Source organism: Pempheris klunzingeri, chromosome 13 (genome assembly GCF_042242105.1).
Source record: "Pempheris klunzingeri isolate RE-2024b chromosome 13, fPemKlu1.hap1, whole genome shotgun sequence".
Classification (NCBI taxonomy): Eukaryota; Metazoa; Chordata; class Actinopteri; order Acropomatiformes; family Pempheridae; genus Pempheris; species Pempheris klunzingeri.
This window is the reverse complement of record NC_092024.1, coordinates 14218299-14236896: the sequence shown is the minus strand read 5'-3', so window position 1 is coordinate 14236896 and position 18598 is coordinate 14218299. Positions and strand designations below refer to the sequence as shown.

Genomic DNA, 18598 nt, shown 5'->3' with positions numbered 1-18598 from the left:
CGGGGCAAATTTATATGCTTTTTACGTCAGTGAAATGGAGTATCATGATTTGTCAGGTATTTAACTCATTCGTTTTATCCACAAACAGCTACTGAATTGATTTTACATTAGAATTTCTGTAATATAAAGATTTATATGTCGTGATATTGAATTACATGTGCTGAGAGAGAGGACTTTATCTCAACGTTCACTTCTATTTTCTAGCACAGGGTGTCTTTTTTAGGTGCATTCAAACATCTTTAGTGTGTTACATATTTGGACAATTCAAATGAAGCCCTAATAGCCTCCTGAACTTGCTCCTCTCCCTGTTGCTCAGGTGATCAGACAGCTCGGCAGCCAGACTTTGCAGTTCCGCATTCTTGCCCTTAGTGCTACTCCAGGGGGAGATACAAAGGTAAGAGCAATATGTATATTCACTATCTGTGTCTATAAATCCTTCCTCTCTCTCCGACCTCATGTGACCTAGAAATAAAAAATCTCCATTTAACTGGTCCCACCTTTCTTCTCTTACTCCATCCCTGCAGTCGGTGCAGTCAGTGATCTCCAGTTTGCTCATCTCCCACATTGAGCTGCGTTCAGACGAGAGCCCAGACATCCAGGCCCATTCCCACCAGCGTAGTGTGGAAAAAGTGGTGGTTCCTCTGGGAGAGGCCCTGTCTGCTCACCAGGCGCGCTACCTCCAGGTAGGCACAAGCAATTTTGCTTATATTTAACAAAACCTCCCCGTTTCTTTAAAGCTTTTATTCTTTCTTAGAAATAAACATCTGACATACCGGTCAGAGGTTAGGGAATGTGAGGGTCACCTAAACAATGCCAAGAACTGATTTCTTTCTATCTACTATATTAATGATTGTCAGATTAATATCAGTAATGAATACACAAATACACCAGCAGAAAAGCACATTCAAACTAGGAAAAAAATTTGTAATATATTCAAACTCCCCTGCATTGCTCATGTCTGATTTTGTTTTTTGGGGGGCTTTGCTGCCACCTTGTGGTCACTGTTGGCTTGTTTCTTAGCTGTAGTGTTTTTCTCAGCATCACATGTCTTTCCCCTGGCTATGTGGTTTGTACTGGGTCAGTTAATATCAAATGGATTGATTTGTCTCGAAAGCAACATCCTGTCACACCAAGCGGTCTTGATTTCAGTGCTGGTGGACTAAATGGTTCTGGATTATTAACGGGCCCTGCGGGCTCTCTCCTTGTCTCGGGTTGGTTCCCTGCCTGTGTCTACTGTACTGTAAATGTGAAGCTGCACACACATCATCTGTCTCGACTGGCTGGACAGCTGGAATGTTACACCTGCATTTTAAGGTTTAGACCTGCTGTAGCTTTTGCACCTTTTCTTCCCACTCCTCTGGTTCTTTTTTTTTAGATTATTTGTAATAATAGAGTCTTTCTTGCTTCTTTTTTTCACTTTCTCCTCATATTATCCCCATCAAATGGCTACTTATTAAACTCTATTTCCCACTGCTTAATTTGACCAGACAGTACAAAAATTAAAGATTACACTGTACACAGGTATAAAATTGCCTTCACTGCACTCACTTAGGCAGAATTTAATGCTTGCTGAACAAGTCAGAGCAGAGTCATGCAGGGAAGTTTTATGAGCTCTGTTGTGTGCTTTTCCTTGAGTTTTTGTCACATTGTATTCCAGACATCAGAGCGAGACCTATATTTGTCTACATAAACCCTTTAATAGCCTCCTGTTTTCTTTTGTCGCAGCATTGTGATTTCGACTGAGCATGGACACAGGTTTTATAGACGATGCTTGTAATGTCAGTGAACATCTAGGCCACCGTGTCCAGGACAAGCCAGTGTTTAGATATCAATCATAAAGTTTACAGCCTGTGTCGTGTTGTAATGGAAACTGGTGGTGTAGTTTAGGACTTCAGTTTTAGTGGCATTCCAGATAAATTAAATGCAATTAGCCTACAAAGAATTCCCGTCCTATATTTTAACAACTGTGCTGACATTTATGAATAAGAGGCAAAGTATCTGTACAGAACAGTGTATAGCGTACTCTGTTGTGCAATAGGGTGCACTCAGATATACTACAGTATGTGTGTGTGTGTGTGTGTGTGACCTTCTTGTGAGAACTCATGTTACTATGCTCCCGTAACTGAGCACCAGTTCTTGTAGTGAAATGGGTTATGCTATACGTTTCAGAACAAAGTAGGGTGTGACCCCTTTTGTTTGCCACATTTGATCCCATAAGTGGAGGGAATATGCTTTAGGGATATTCTGCAGTAAGTGTACATTACTGGTTGGTTGGTCCAAACACAGATAACTAGCCTGATACACAAGCTAATTCTCTTACCTTGCATAATACTGAGGATATTCCATGCAGTAATACCCCAAACTGTGTGGAACATGTGTATTTTAAACCAATAAAAGCATCACTGTACATTTCAAAAGACAGGAGACATCACATTTTTATTGAACAAAGGAAACCACAGTAGCTTTTGCTGTTGCACTTTTCACAGTACAGGACACTTTTGCAAAATACTAAAAAAAATATGCAAAAAGAAAGGAAAAATGTTATCTCTCATCTTTCTTTATGATCCCATATAACCAGGCTCTTAAAGGGAAACCAACACACATACATCATGGCTTTGTAAGTGTCTACACACTACAGTTGTCATCAGGCGACACATCGACTTAAAAATTAACGTAAAATAAATTCTTTGGATTTGGTTGTCTGTATGTCAGCCAGGCTGCTTGACTTTAACCAACCTTACAGACCCATTACTAACTTTTTTTAACTGCTCATTTGTTTGTTTTACATATTTTGTGAAGCAAATATAAAACTTTGTCACAATTTAAGCTCAAAAGCCCCAATAACTGCACGACTAAGTGCGACTAGGTTGCCCCTGTCCTGATGGAAATCCTCACAGTAATGATTTGGCTAGTTCGCTTCCAGTTTTATTTCACTCCTAGTAGTAAATGTGAAGTCCCAAAGCAGAAACATTTCTACATTACCGTGACCTCTGAGTGTAGCTGGTTTGACGTGTACCACTTTGTTTGTGTTGCATTGCACAGTTTTATTTTAAAACCTACTGAAGGTAAACATACATACTTCTTTCACTCACATGTTATAGACTCTCCTTAGACTGGTGGTGATACAACATTAAAAATAGTTTGAACTAAAACAGAATTTAGCTTTCATCTATTTCTTTAAGTGAAACAGTAGAGATATTCTCTGTGTCTTGTCTTGGTTGCATTGTTTCTACTCAGCAGCAGCAGTAGTTGAAGGAGTGAATGCGTACTCGCCAACACTGACACAGAGTAGCAAGCAGAAAGAGCATGAGGTACATAAGTAAATATTCCTGAATGGACTTGAAACGTTAAGAATGCATTCATTTGCATTATTTTCTTGAGGAAAAAAATGATGTATATAATATATAAGAACTTTATGATTGTCATTCAGCAGTAAAATCAGTGGGTTTTGGTTCGTAAAAGTGTGACATTTGTTTTTACCCTATCCCCTGTGGATATACATTCATGTACAAACAGCTATGAACACATTGTGCTCATAGCTGTTTGTTTTCTACATTATTGTCACATATTGTGTTAAGCTTATAGATGGTTGGAATCACCAGTTCTGGTTTGGATGTGGTCTGTCAGGTTGAGCTGCATGCTGCAGATGTCTGATCCCCCATTTCAGCCACTAAACACACAGAGGTTAGTGGCCTAGCAACTGTAATAACTGGCCACTGGATGTAGCTTATCTGTTAAATATTGCATGCATTGACCATAGACTTGTAACCTGTTGTAAATTATGTAGTTCAGAGATAAACAGCAGATCAACAGTGTCAGATGAAAGATGAAATCAACTCAGCAAGCTACAGAACGACAGACAAACCATTATTTTGCTGTTGTGCATTCACTTTAAACATGACAGGACATTATAGCTGTGCAACAAACAGACAAGGAGCATACTGTATAGATAAGGCTGCATGTCTACTGGGAACCTGCCTCCACAGTGGAAAGACAGGCTGTTGCATGTTTGTGACAGCACTTAATGGTCACCGTGTTCACAGAGCGTTAAGAGCGTTAACTTATCTAACATTTCACATGAGGACACTGTGTTTAGGAAAGATTTGTTAGCCTTCTTGGTGTAAGAGCAGGAGATGAATGCAAGGCTTCGCCGTAGCATCTGAGGTGTGTCCATGAGAATATGTCAGTGGTTTAGTTTAGTTCTAATGGGCGAAATGAGAATCTATCTTAATGAACATGAATGAAAATTCACTGAGGGTATAGTAAGGGCTGAATTTTTGTTCAGGCCCCACCTGGTCTGGAGTGTGCTGGGCTGGTGATCATTTTATGTAGACGTGGTGACTAAATGTTGGACCTGAGGCTGTAGCTGAGCTACGACAGTGTTAGGGTAGTCTATATGAAGCTCAAGGGTCACAGATAGGATGTTGCTCAATCCTCTCATCCCTCAGGGTCGCTCTAGGAACCAGATTTCATTCTGACGGTTGCTGTGAGCGGGGTTGGTGAAGCCGGCCACGATGAATGAGTCGTTGACACACACAGCAGGAGAGTCTAGCAGCTCCGCCATGGCATTGATCTGATTAATGATGGTCACTTCATTGGTGGGACCAGTAAAGCCCCTGGAAGAAGCAGGAAGTGATGAATGAGTAGGAAGCAACAAATCCAAGCAGGAAAAACAGGCCAATCATTAATTCAAGCAGCAGTGATCATCGATTAAAGCTATCATTTTGTTAACAAAAAACTGACTTCATTAAAAAATGGTACAAGTCATTTTTGTTTTATTCCCTACTGACCTTGTGTAAACAGTAGTGGCAGGCCAGAGTTCAATAACAATATCGTTGTCTTGAGGTTGTGGGGGCTGAGCTTGATGCTCAACGGGGAGAAAATACCCCACAATCACGTCATGGGAGACCACAGAATGGTTCTCATCTGTGCGCACCACTGTGACGATGGGGAGCGTCATGCCCAGGTAGTTGCCTAGAGATGTGAAGGAAATGGCAAATCAGCAAATGAAAATGAAGGCAAGGCTGAGAACTGATTGCGTGAAAAAAAATGCTACCTTGCTTGTGGACTTACCTGTGGAGTTCTGCCCACATATGTATCTCATTATCTTCATGAAACCATAGCAGATGCTCTGCTCGTAAGTGTCCTCACGCATTGTTATACAAGCCCAGTGGCCCTTTTCGTATTGCCGTTTCTCATACAGCAGCTCCCCACACTGAAAGAAAAGACACGATTGTGTTACAAATTTGACTACTGTGTCAAATTTAATTAAGCTTTCATATGACACTGCTTTCTGTAGCATTTGCTACAACTGGAGAATGGCACTGAGGATGCCAGCAAATGTTCTGATTAATGACTGGAAAGTTGTTTCCAAATTGTGTAATATAAATAAATACATGCATTAATTAATATACATCCCACACAACCTCTGCTACTTTTTTAAAGTCCTCCTACTAATTAAAACCATTCAAAGCATACAGTGTTTTGGCCTTGTGAGTGTACTCAGGGAGTGACATGCATTCTGAAGCTCCATGTGTGCGAGAGTGTTCATGGCTTTATTGGGACAGAAAACATTTTGAAAGCGGAGATGGTGTAATGTGATTACTGCTGGTGCATCTCTGTGAATTTTATCCTTTTTAATTGGCTACATCAGTCACTTTTGTCAGTAAATCTTCAGTTGCTTTTTTCCTTACTGTTAAATGACCTAAAGTTACGGCATTGCTTCCAATACATATCTTAGACCTTGTAGAAATATTTACATATAGATGAATAGACAATACTGCGTTTGATCTATTATGTGATCGTTTTATTCAGATATTGTCTATCTGCACACAGTCGCCACTGCAGTTCAGGTCTATGACCTACAGTTTGAAGTCTCCTTTCTGGAGCTGAAGCCTGCTCTAAGAATAGAGTGCCATGATTGTCCTTTGTTTAACCGCTGTTTTAACAAACTAATTAAGTCAAGTTAAACCAATTAGCCCTCTTTATTTATATGGTCCCTTAAGGAGTTTAAGTGGCTTATTGTATTGTACACGGTCATGTAGTCGTAAAAGAAAAAAGTGACCCATACAAGAGTTCTTATGTGGCTGAAGGCTGACAATGATCCCGCTGATGTTCTTTATGTGATGTCTCATCTGGTTTCCTTATTGTCATTGTTGTTGTATGTGCAATCCAAGGATTTGAAGTTTTTAGAGGTGTTTTGTACATCCCACTATAACATTTTTTTATTGGATTATGGTTATTTAAACTCACTCCAGTGTTCGTGTAAAGGCAAAATCTGATCTCATCATGGCATTATTTCTGTGTCCTTGTTGACTCATGGAACTCAGTGTTCTTTAATCAGCTACTCCAGTTTGGATATTTTGTTATTAATGTGAACATCTTGCATACAGCAGTTGACTTGCAGTCCTGTGGACTAAGGTTTGTAACTCAATCATGCATGGTCTGATTTTCTTAGTCTTGTCTCTGGTGCAAACACGCTTATCTATTTTAAAGTAGGTCGCTGCTAACCAATTTGATAGCTTTATATATAGAACATGAAAATGAATTGAAAGATGGGGTTACATAAGTTGAAAGTTCATATTACATGCAGGTTATTTGTCATGGTCAAAGTAGTCAAAAAGTCAGATATATACCTTCTCTTTGCGTGCGAGTAAAGTGAAAGGGATGTGTTCTCTGCTACTGCGTCCTTGGTTGTTGGTGGTTAGCTGTTGAATGGGTTCTGCCATATCTGTCAACAGATAAACAAACAATATATGGTCAGTTTAAACCGTGGCCCAAAAGTATTGTTACAGTATTGTTTACATGATTAAACAAATGAACTGTCACTTGCTTGTTTTCCACGAAATGTTTCATGTGTCTTTGAGCCTGCATGTTCAGGAGATTGAAATATATTAAAGCTATGTGTGGCCTCTCATATGATTTTCACATACTTACAGCATACATAAAGTACATTCCATACAACTTTTTTTTCATTCACATCATGTCTGCATTTACAGTCTTCTGTCTCTGTGGTTTGTACAAGAGGAAAAAAAGCCAAACTGGCAGAGAGTGGTGCCAGGATGTCGCAGAGTATAATGTTTATTGGAGCTGATGGAGAGAGCACTGACTAAAGCTGCCTGAGGCCAGGTATAGACTGGTATTATTACAGATGGACTACAGCATTAGCCAATACTTTTGAAATACTGGAGCATATTTTAACATACAACTACAAGTGGACCATAGGAGCAACTAGACCACTAAGTTCTTGCTGCGTCAAACATTAAAAGCATCAACACAACACACCCTCGTTTATGAAGATGCCCATTTTGTCAGATTAAATAATGACATTGGGCTCCATTATTGAACTGTTAAATATGAGGCGCTCAAGGTGAACCCATTTCAGTCACATTTTGTCAATCAATTCCATGAAGGATATCTGGGTCAGAGCGATCTGTGGTATTTAGGTGATCAATCATTTGACAATGAACAAAGTGGTGAGAGAGTGTGAACATCTCAGCAGTAGGAGCAGACGTCATGGTTACATTGTAAATCACTCAACATAGATAACAACAGACCAGGTGTGTTTGGCAGTAAAATATCAGCTGCCTGTTCATGGGTGTGTCGTCAATAAGACAGACAGGGAGGGGAAGAAAACACACCACAGCATAAACCACTGCATGGTTATCCACACATACAGGCACGGACTGCACCCGCGCCCAAACGATCTCATCAGTTTCTATGGCAGCGCTTCTAGAGCTGCTCAGTGCTGATGCAGAACAGTGTCACAACACACTGTCAAAGCATGCACCTATTGCAGTACCTGAGCCTTGTAATCAACACAGAACTGTTGTCACATCCAACTTTCAGTCTGGCTCCTGTTTCACAAACCGCATCATTTTTTTTGTGAAAAACTGCCACTTAATTTTGCACTATTCTGTTTGTAATCCACTGAACTACACTTCCCATGAGGTTCAGCCTTCTCCTGACAAACACTCATACTCTACATTGGCACCACACCTATTCAAATAGGGTGTTCAATGTGCCCTGCATGCTATACATATGCTAATTATTAAATTAGCATCTATATAATACACAAAATGTATTGTTTGTATGGGTATTTAAAGCACCACCAACATTGCAGCTGTCAGAAACGTATACTTTAATGTACTTGTACAGCAATAGTAGATATGGAATTAGCACATAATTTGAAAAGAATACACTGATGTAGTGCCTGGTCTTTGCAGAAAGATCGATTGAAAAATGTTTTCAGTAAAAACACTGTGCACAGTAAACAGTGGCAAGCCCAGAAGCAGAGTTAAGAGTTCAGTTCCCTATAGTAAGTGGTGACTGTGCATTCTATGTGTCGTTTTCTATTTCTTGTATGTAAAACAGTTAGTCAGCGGAGCAGAAGTAGGAAATTGTGCAAGCACAACTACTGTCAGCTCTCACCTGTGTGCCTACCAGTCAACTGGTAAACTAGCGCCATATAGGAACTGAAATGTTTTAAAGGTGTCAAGACTGAGGCCTGTTGTTATGTGAAACGACACATAAGGTGTCAACTCATTGACTTAATTAAGTAGAACCCAGTCATTTTTACCTCAGGAACAATGTGGGGTGTGTGTATGTTTTGCACAACCTCATGAACTTTGGCAACCACTGCTAGGAAAGTTTTATGATGTGCAGCCTAGCCAATTTAAGAATTGGCTTACAAGGGGACGCTACATCAATGAGAACAGATCACAGAAACGTGCTCATTCATGTTTTAATTAATCTTACTTACAAAATGAAAATGTCAGTATGCATTGCCACAAGACTGGTTGTGCAGAAAAATCCCCATGCAATTAAGGAGGTTGTGGGTTATTTTACAGAAAAAACTGCTGTTTACTTCTTGGGTGTGCTGAGGCACTTATTATTGTCAGTATTTATAAAAGGAGGGAAGGGGAGGGAAAGATAAAACATACCATTCCCTCTTGTTTACAAGCTACAGGCTCTTTGTGCAAGGTCATCAGTTGATAGTATCTACTCCTCTAACCTCATTAAAATGAGGCATGAAACTCAAAGTTTGTAAAGGGCTTTCATACAATACAAACAGGTTGTACTACTGAGTCAAATATATAAAATAGTATAAAAGGGTCCCCTAGATCTTGGTTCACAGTCACTCACTTTTTCCTGGAGGCCACAATGACATTTGTTGCCATGGATAACATTCACAACATAGGTGGCATCTCTCTGTGGCATTTTATTACACTGCTGGGCTATAAAAACAGTTAGTTGGTAGCCACAGGGGAATTAATGTAGAATATGTACTAATGTCAGCTAATGCTCGCTAATGAAATAGTTCCAACTTCTTGCAGAGCAGAGTTCCCACCGCAACCCGTCCACCAGACTCCATCCCAATTAAAGCAAAGGTGTTTACTGCGGCCTGGACTTAGCAGTCACAGCCTCAGTACCAGTACATACAAGGTAGCTAATCCCCCCCTGAGTCAGAAAGCCCCAGCAAGTGATTATTATCAATTAGCACTGTGGTCTGAGGGCAGAGGGGGGAGGAAGTGCCAGTCTGTGTTACCGGATTCTCAGTGGGCAGTTCGAGAAGAAATAACCTAACCTGGTGGTTTGCAACTTGGGCCAGAACCCCTAAACAGTTACAGAAGAGAATGAAAAAATGTCTTCTTCACAAAGCAAGGTGTATTTTATCTGAAGTAGTTTTCCTGTAAAAAGCTAAGACTTTCAAACACCTAACAACTATTTTCAACAATTTTAGCAGAACAAAATCAGTTTGGTCAGACAGCTTATGACTTCCAGGCATGCTAAATTTGTTGATGATAGGTCACAGGCAGCCTTCATTTTAAGGAGCGCAAGCCAGAAAGGCTGGGAACCCGTGGCTAACAAATGTTACATGTTGAACTAATAAAGAGGAGTTTTATATTCACTTTAATGCTTTTGGAAATCACATTTCATTGTTAAATGTTGTTTAACATTAAATGTTAACATTTAGCTAATTTCAGTGGGTCTATTGTCTATTGTCTGTCTATCCAAGATCTTGATTAGCATCAACTTGGGAGGGTTCAAATCAACTGTTGTTGTTGTTGGCTCCAGCTGAGCACGTCTGGACCTCTATCGTAAAAGCTACCATGAACCTAAAGCTACAAGTCAACGAAATTGAGAGTTGATGAAATATCAGAGACTGAAACCTGTTATTTTTTCCTCCCTTTACAAAAATAAAGCCGTCGTAGTTGTCAAATGAATTCTTTCAAAAGCCATGCTGTCAACTCACATACATAGAAACAGTGGCAATGACAATTTAGATGGCAGAGAATTCAGATTCAGACCATACGTGTTTACACTGCTGGGACAGGTCAGACTCTGGATTGGTCTGGGGTTGCACAGCAAATCAACCATGAACACCCTGACTGCATTCCAGACAGCTTGTAAATAGATCATGCACATGCACATGTGAACTCATGGGTCCAACCTCGACGTGGGATAGTACAAACCACTGGATACATATCATGGTATCAATATCTTTGTCTTCTCATCCACTTCAATGAGAAGATAAAGCAAAAGAAGAAAAGACTACTCCACCCTCCTTTGTTTTGTTTTTTTGTAATTTCACACACTGCAGTATCAAAATGGGAAGGTTCTTATGTTCACATGGCAACTTTTGACTTGAAATTAAAAATGCACTAAATTAAGAACAACAAAAGACTCAAACCCCACCCTGCCTGTAAATTTGCATCAAAGGCTGAAGGCAGCACAAGTAAACAAATGATTGATTCCACCAATGATTGTAAACAGAGCCTGTCATCATGGGAGGGTGATAACAGAGAAGCGACCTTTCAGTCCGCTTTGCCTTGCAAATTTTAGATCAGTCTTTAGACCAATGGTGTTATTGCACTGAGTAGTATAATACTACTAATTACAGCTAAGTGTCAATGCAAAAGGTAAAAAAACTCCATCTGGTTTATAAACATGGGTCTAAAAGTGTGAGTGGCCAGTATTTATTTTATCTCCATATCATTTGAATTTCCCTCCAAAACAAAAACAAAGCGGTCCTTCACTGGTTGCGGTGACTAACAGTGAGTTTACTGTTATGATGTGCTTTTTATTTTTATTTTTTTGCTTCTTTTATCTTGAGATTGAAATAATCAAATCATTCAATAAACTCTGAGGTCAATGGTGGATTACAGAGAATCCATATTCCAGTAAATACGAGAGAACTATCAAAACCATTCAGTTAGTGAGAGGCAGCATCCCTGAGAAAAATGGCAGCAAAGTGGTCTCACAAGATCTTAAATCACTCTTTTTATTTTTGTTTGACAAACAGGCACTTAGAATACATCACAAAAAGCCATATGAATGTCCTTTTTTACCATTTATTTTCTGTTGAGCTCGTTACCTGCTAACACCACAAACTATAGTGTTACTATACTATTAATCATACTGCTTTATTATCGGACCAAACTCCTGCAGCAGTACCTGTATGTTGTAGCTTTTTATATCCATTATTTTAGTGGACTGGATCTTTAATGCGTATTTGGGACACCTCACTGCACATGTGATCTCTTGCTTTCTGTGCAACAGAGTTACGCGTGACGAAGGACTTTCCCAACTATTTCCACTAAGAGGATCTGCAAATTTGCATCCAATTGACAACAATAAAAGTGGGCCAAAGAAACTCACAGGACACATTTTTCTTGTGCCATAAATATGGAATTACTGATAGAAAAACTGCACTAGCAGTCTGCAAAGTGATGTTACAGACTTAAAGCTACTAAAATAATGCAGATTAATTTAGTATTCCTCCTCTTGAGGTGACTACACTTGAGGAAACCAGTCTGTACAATGTTGTTAATGTTGATTACCAGTTTGGACCTTTAAATTACAGCTTTTCCCCATGCTAGGAGTTTAACTTATTAAGTGTGTTATTAAGTGTGTGCTCCTGAGTGTGGCATTGCATTTAATGCATCAACTTGCTTAATAACTGTGCAGTTTTTTTTCCTGAAGGGAACGCGCTGTCCTGGCAGGAACTGGTTTCTGTATGTGCCTCACTGGAGCCTATAGTAGGTCAGTGTACATGCTGGTATGCACTGACAAAGTTGAGCCAAAGTACAACAAGTAGAGTTGTTTTTACTTGTCGGCAAACTCCCAGTGTTCATGCAGGTTAGCCTCCACAGAGGAAAGTTGGATAAACACGGAGGGGATTATTAGTTAGTCTGTTTTCTTTTACTTTACCTTGAGAGACTTCCACTTGGTGTCCCCTCGCCACGTCCTGCCAGTAATGCAGCAGCCGGTCGGGGTCTTCGTCCTCCTCCATGGTTTCTCCCGGCTCCTCCAGGCTGCCATTGCCGGAGTCTGACAGCTCTTCCTCCGTGAAGGACTCCAGGTCCTCCAGTGTGATCATCCCGTGTGTATCAGCTCTGCCGCGGTCGCCGCCGCCACCGCCATTCATTTGGCAGCCACCTCGGTCCATTTCTGCTCCTTAGACTGCTCCACTAATACACGAATACCTCCAAGTGCTGGTAAAAAATTAAATAAAAGCTAAAACCACTAAGTAGCTGCTGAATTTACGCTTCGTCTTTTCCCCCTTCGGACCTCGCTGAGTTGCTCCTGCAGATTAGGACACCGTTAACGGTACTTTGTGGTCTACAAACCCGGAGCTAGGACGCTTTCCTCGACACTTTTGGCCCTAATCATATTCACGTTATTATATCTGACTTAAATGAGTCACATTTCCTCCCTGGGCGCACTTTTTTGCCGCTGTCCAAGGAAAGAGTCGCCCCAGCCGACCGCGGAGCAGCGCGACGTTTCTCTCTTTGTAGCCGGGGGTGAAGGCGACGCTACGGGAGATGAAGCCGGACCACGTGACGCTCCCACAACTCCTCCTCCTCCGCCCCCACCCCCCCTCTTCCTCTCCCTCTTCTCCTCTTCCTTTTCCTCTCCTCCTCCTCCTCTTCGTCCTCTTCCTCGTCTCCTCCTCCCGGGTACGGGCGCTTCTTCCTGCATTCATCCCACGGGGGGCCAAGATGGCCACACTAGCGGGGCGCGTCCTGTTGAACAGCATCTTAGCAGCAGCTTCCAAGTCCATGTTGTGGTTTATTATTTCCTAATGTACCTGTTATATGTCAGCACAGGTGCCTATTTATTATGTATTATGTTATCATGTATTATTATGTAGCCCCATAGAGCTGCAACTAATGGACACAGTCATTATCAGTCTTTATTATTGACTTGATGCATCAGAAAATAGAGGAAAATGTCCTCCAACTTCAAAAAATAAATAAATAAAAGATGATAGTGTATATAAATTCCTGTCTGACCAAAAGCCAAAAATAATCAATGAACAAGAGGCAAGCAGCAAAATCTCTTATTTGAGAAGCTGTATTCACGTCTGTTCTTAACAAGTTGCCGTTTAATTTTCTGTTAATTGGCTAATTGTTTTAGCACCAGAAACTGTATTTGCAGTCTACAATTTTATTCTATTATCAAAAATCGTCGTTCTAATGCATGTCTTCACCTGATATGAGTCACGTTGAATTCCCCGCTGTGATTTGAAGGTGTCATACAGACAAACGTCCCTTGCCTTGTAGTGTCTAGTGTCATAAAGCATTTAGTAAGGTTTTGAAGTGTCAATTTAACAAGCCATGGCTGATGAAACAGCAGTTGTTGTTTTTTTTTTAAATACTACCCTCAATAATATCCCTCAATAAACTTTTATTTCACATCATATCAATAAATACAAGATTCCATGTTCACACAATTAATAGCAATAACTAACATCCAGCCTGTCACTGTCTACTTAAATATATAAAACATGGACACTTCTCTGCTTCAGCTCATTTATGTGTAACATCCTGTTTGAAACAGTGACACCTGGTTGAACTTACATGTGATTATTTGCATCCCGACCCTTTAAGAAATTAGTCAATGTTTTGACAACAGGACACCCAGTGGAAGATGGCAGCACGGGGGGAGAGGAGAGTGTGTGTGCATGTACACTTGTGTGTGAGTGATAGCCATGACTGTTTTCATAAGTGTGAGAGGGGAGACCCCCCTGCAACATACTTTGAAATACCCAATAAGCAACATGGACACAATAATGTATGTCCTTTGTGCTCTTTGCTTTACATCTTTTTTTTTTTTTACAATTACTAAGGATAATAATTAGTCTTTTGTTGTGGCTGGCAGTAAACAAAGAAATCCTTTGTGAGGATAATAAACATACTTGAACTTGTGCGCTAGAGGACAGACTAAGCAGGATTTCCTCTGATCTACGTCGCTGCAGCAGCCAACCACCATGTTGCACCCTTCAACAGGCACGTAGAGAGGACATTATATAATCCTCCAAAGTCTGTGGGGGGGAGTAAATACACACATGCAAACACACATCCTACAGATCTCTACACAGGGCTAATGGGCCACCTGCCTGGCTGTAGACCTCAGCATCCAGCCCCCTGCACCGTTGCTGGACTTGTGTTTGTCCTTATGGATATTTTTATAATCCCTCAAAGCCACACAGTGATTGCATTTTGATTTATGACAGCCACTGAAATCAAATAAGCACCCTTGCAGCAACAATAGGCTTTCATTTATCACCATTAGCCCTACTGGAATCTCCACACTTCATTTGGGCAGAGCAATTCCTTTTTCTCTCCTTATAGCCCCCCCTCTGCCCCCCCATCAGTGATGACAAGTCAAGCTTTACCATGCAGACACATACACACACACATGCCACTAAGTTTCTCCTATTGTTGACATGCAGCAGTGAGAGTAGTTCAGTGTAGGTCCTGTTATTAATAGCTGCCTACAGACTGGTGTTTTCACTGATCCTCCACGTCACGTAGCTCCATGCCCCTCGACCAATCAACTGCTGGCCCCTGCTGAGCATGCCCAGTGAGGCTGCCGTTTACAGTGTTGTCACTTGGCACATGTCCTCGCTGCTCCTCTTTTTGATAATCGTGCTGTGGGAATAATCCAAATCGAACATTCATATTTATTCTGTTTTCTGAGACCCTCACACTGATTTCATTCATTCCTGACCACAACCTACCTTACCTCATAGGTGGTCATCACCATTTTAATTGATGCATTACTATTGTTAATATAAACAAATGAGATGATGGGCAAAAATAAATGGTAGTCTTTCTCTCTCTCTCTCTCTCTCTCTCTCTTAAGGAATGATCTCATTCCTCTTTCCTCCACTTCCCTACTCTCCTCTGATTTTCTCCTCCCTTCATGAATTAGTTGTAAACACCTTCTCTCTCTGTATTGGCTGTTGGGGCAGTTTTTTTCATGAATGTGCTTTACTGAAATATCTGGTTTGTCGTCACACTCAGTTTCTCATATTTGCTTCAATTCAACACCAAATAGTAAAGAAAATGCAGAGAAGTTGTATATCTAAAGCTGATCCATAACTGAATGCTGATATTAGAACCATCTTGTTTCAACATGGGATAGCAGTAAGACACAGATTACTTCTTTTCTGATTTAATGTATTCCTCTGAATGAATGAACAAATGGTTAAGAAAGTAAACAAACATCAAGTATAAATAAACAGGTAAACTCTTAGTTCCACTGCTAAACACAAACTAAGGGTCCATAATGTTTTAAAAGTAGAGCAATGACCATAATTGATAATGGCTCCCGCTTCTTAAATGTTTTATTGGTTCTGCATTATAGTAAATTACATTTTCGGGGGGTTTTGGACTGTTGGTTGGACACAAGACATTTAATGACTCATCACTTTGTGCTCAAGGAGACTGTGATGGACATTTTTTACAGTATTCAGATTTTTCATAGATTAACAATGAATCCTTTAATTGAGGAAAAAATAATTGAATCCTTAGTTGTAGTCCAACATGAAGGGGTTGCATAGGTGCAAATCAGCAAAAACTGCAGTTCCAGTGAAAATGTAGTCGAACTAGTTTTTCTTTGTGCACATGCTGTCATTTCACTCCAGATTCCAACTAGACAAAAACAGCGACCTCACTAATCTGGTTCTGTGTAATCTCATAATCTGGTCCTGACCGCTGTGTACACATTCCCTCACTGAGCCCACTCGTCACTTAACCAGAGAAAGAGGGAGCAGTGACGTCTGCTTCTGTCTGACATACACAACCACACATACATACATAAACAGTACACTATAGTATACACACATACGCTCTACTGCAGAGGACTTTACTGTGTTTTTATTTTTTCATTTAGAATTTTAGTGAACTTTCCTCTTACCTACCCCTAGTGAGGGGAAAATGTGAACTTGGCCTGAGGGTGGTGCCAGAGACACTGAGATACTAACACATGCATGTGGGGTTAATTAGGTTAAGTGATTCTAATGACTGTGCGAGCGCTTGTGAGCGTGAATGGTTGTGTGACCATCGCACTCAGTTTTCTAATATTCATAACAGTTATATTGCAATTTCTTTGTAAGGTAATTCTTGAATTGAGTGAATGAATGAATTCATATTATGTGGTATTTCACAATCATGGTGATAGTTAGGTCACACAGATATGCGCTGGGACAGCTCATTATCATATTCACCTCCTCACCTGCACGGCTTCTGGGGTAACAAAGAGAGGAGTAAGTCGTTGGGTCGCCGTATTTTTTGTTGACTGCTGTTTCTACCAGCCTGATCGCTGTGATTAGTTTTCATATTTTTGTGCATGTTACAATAAGTTGTTCTATTTCTTTAATAAGCTTTGTTAAACTTTTTATTTTTTATCTGTCTCCAGTAGTCCAGTACCCTTTATAAGGTATTTTTCTGTGTTTCAAGCCCTCACAGTAACAGATACATTTATGGTAAATTAATCCTCTTGTCTGCCTTATATTTTAAAAACCTTGGTGAACCTTTTAAATAACTAAATTCTTATATTCTCAGTCCACCACACACTCTGGAAATGAAAATACATGAAAATCCTGCGATATTTTGCATTATGTCAGTGAATTAGGGTTCGACTTTTTATGACCAGGCTTAAGATGGCTTCTCGATTTCTCAATGAATTTTCTTTAGCAAGCACCTGTGAAGTTCAAGTTAAACCCAGTATCATATGTGATGAAGCACAATCCTAACAGATGAGCTGGCTTTATCACACTCTTATCAAGGGCTAGGTGATATAGCTGTTGATATTTTCTGAAAGGTCAGGGAATTAAAGGCTGTTATTTAACCCCTTGAATTACACTCATATTTCACCTGGCTGAGGTTTAGCAGAAATGGAGTGGCCATCTGTGTTTCCACCCTAAGAGCAAAACCTAATTCATTTTTTTTTAACATTGGAGAGAAAGTACGTTTTCTATTCTATTCTATTCTTACTGTATGATCACTTGTTGCTCCAATGTAACTATCAAGGTGATTTTAAAATGTATATAATCTGAAATATTTTCATTCAACCCTTATTTAAAGCTCCTCCTACCGCTGTTTAAAAAATGTTTAATTAAAACATTTTTTGTTGTTGCCGTTTACAACTTAGAACTACACTATATTGCTGACTGCAATGCTTGATTGGCCAACAATATTAAAAGGACAGCCATTTTTAGTAGAAAAAAAATGTTCAGATTATCACTTACATCACAGTAACTGTCTGTGTGTTTTTAAATATCATATGAAATATAATCAATATGTCTTAAAATATATTTTATGTTTGATACATAGAATATTGTGAGGTATATACCTGAGTGTTGAAATATAGCCTATATTCTTATAAAACTATGAATGTGACATTGTATAAATGTGAGATTGTATAAATGTAGGCTCATTGCATTTGGCCTACTTAGCGCATCATATTATAATCAAGCTGTGCTTCCATTTCATAATACAAGCACCATTTACCGCTCCAAACAACTCAATTGCTTGTCATCTGTTACGAAATCTATTTTTTTAGCAATTGTTTCCAAAGGGCTTCTTCTTTCTATCAGAGCAGCCTTTTATTCTGTTCGCTTTCTAGAGCAGCACTTCCTCACAGCTGAGATTAAAATTGCTACAACCCAGCCGCCCATTATCTGCCGCTGTGAGGATGAACAGATATTGTTAAAATGGGTCCGCTTGTGAAAGAAAAATGCTTCCATCTCTTCCCATTATAAAGAAATGAGAACAAGAGGAAAAAAGACTCCCAACACATTTTCGTATTATTATGTGTATCCTGTTGAAGTGCGCTCTATTCAGTTTGTCTGTGTCGCAATAGACGTAACACCTGTGTATCTCAAAGTGGTCACAGTGGGTGTGTGTGCGCGTGTGAATGGATTTTCAGCTTTGTGTCAGCAAGGTGCTTGGCGGTCAGCCTGATGCATTACCCCTTAGCACAGGAAACGGCCTGTTATCGATGACCTGTGTATCTGCTTGTTATTCTTCCTTCCAGGTGCTGGAGAAATTCACGTCTCGTCTGGTCCAGAACCGCGTGATGGCACACAAAGACCTGCGGACTCTCACCAAGTACCAGCTCATCCTTGCCAGGGATCAGTTCCGCAAGAATCCACTGCCAAACATCACGGCACGGACTCTTTTCTATAAATCATCGGGTGTTATTGTGTGACATACTGTGCTATAGCAGTCTGACGTACCCCCACAGCCCTGTTAGATGAGCTCAAGTCCTCATTCATCAGCACCAACCATCGTCTTCATTTAAA

At 40.1% G+C, this 18598-nt stretch overlaps 2 protein-coding genes across 2 annotated transcripts in view; one reads left to right on the top strand and one right to left on the bottom strand.

Annotated features, from left to right (window-relative positions):
• Nucleotides 1-18598, top strand: part of fancm (FA complementation group M) — a 39067-nt gene that overhangs the window by 1310 nt on the left and 19159 nt on the right. Inside the window, exons 3-5 of the mRNA XM_070842696.1 lie at nt 317-394; nt 525-683; nt 18331-18462. Of these exons, the coding sequence (XP_070698797.1) occupies nt 317-394; nt 525-683; nt 18331-18462 (369 nt within the window). The remainder of the gene's footprint in view (nt 1-316; nt 395-524; nt 684-18330; nt 18463-18598) is intronic.
• Nucleotides 2418-12783, bottom strand: soul3 (heme-binding protein soul3). Its single transcript, XM_070842241.1, has 5 exons — nt 12214-12783; nt 6636-6730; nt 5074-5215; nt 4791-4974; nt 2418-4616 (listed from the first exon to the last, which is right to left on the bottom strand). The coding sequence occupies exons 1-5, from the start codon at nt 12449-12451 to the stop codon at nt 4445-4447; spliced, it is 831 nt and encodes a 276-aa protein (XP_070698342.1). The 5' UTR covers nt 12452-12783; the 3' UTR covers nt 2418-4444.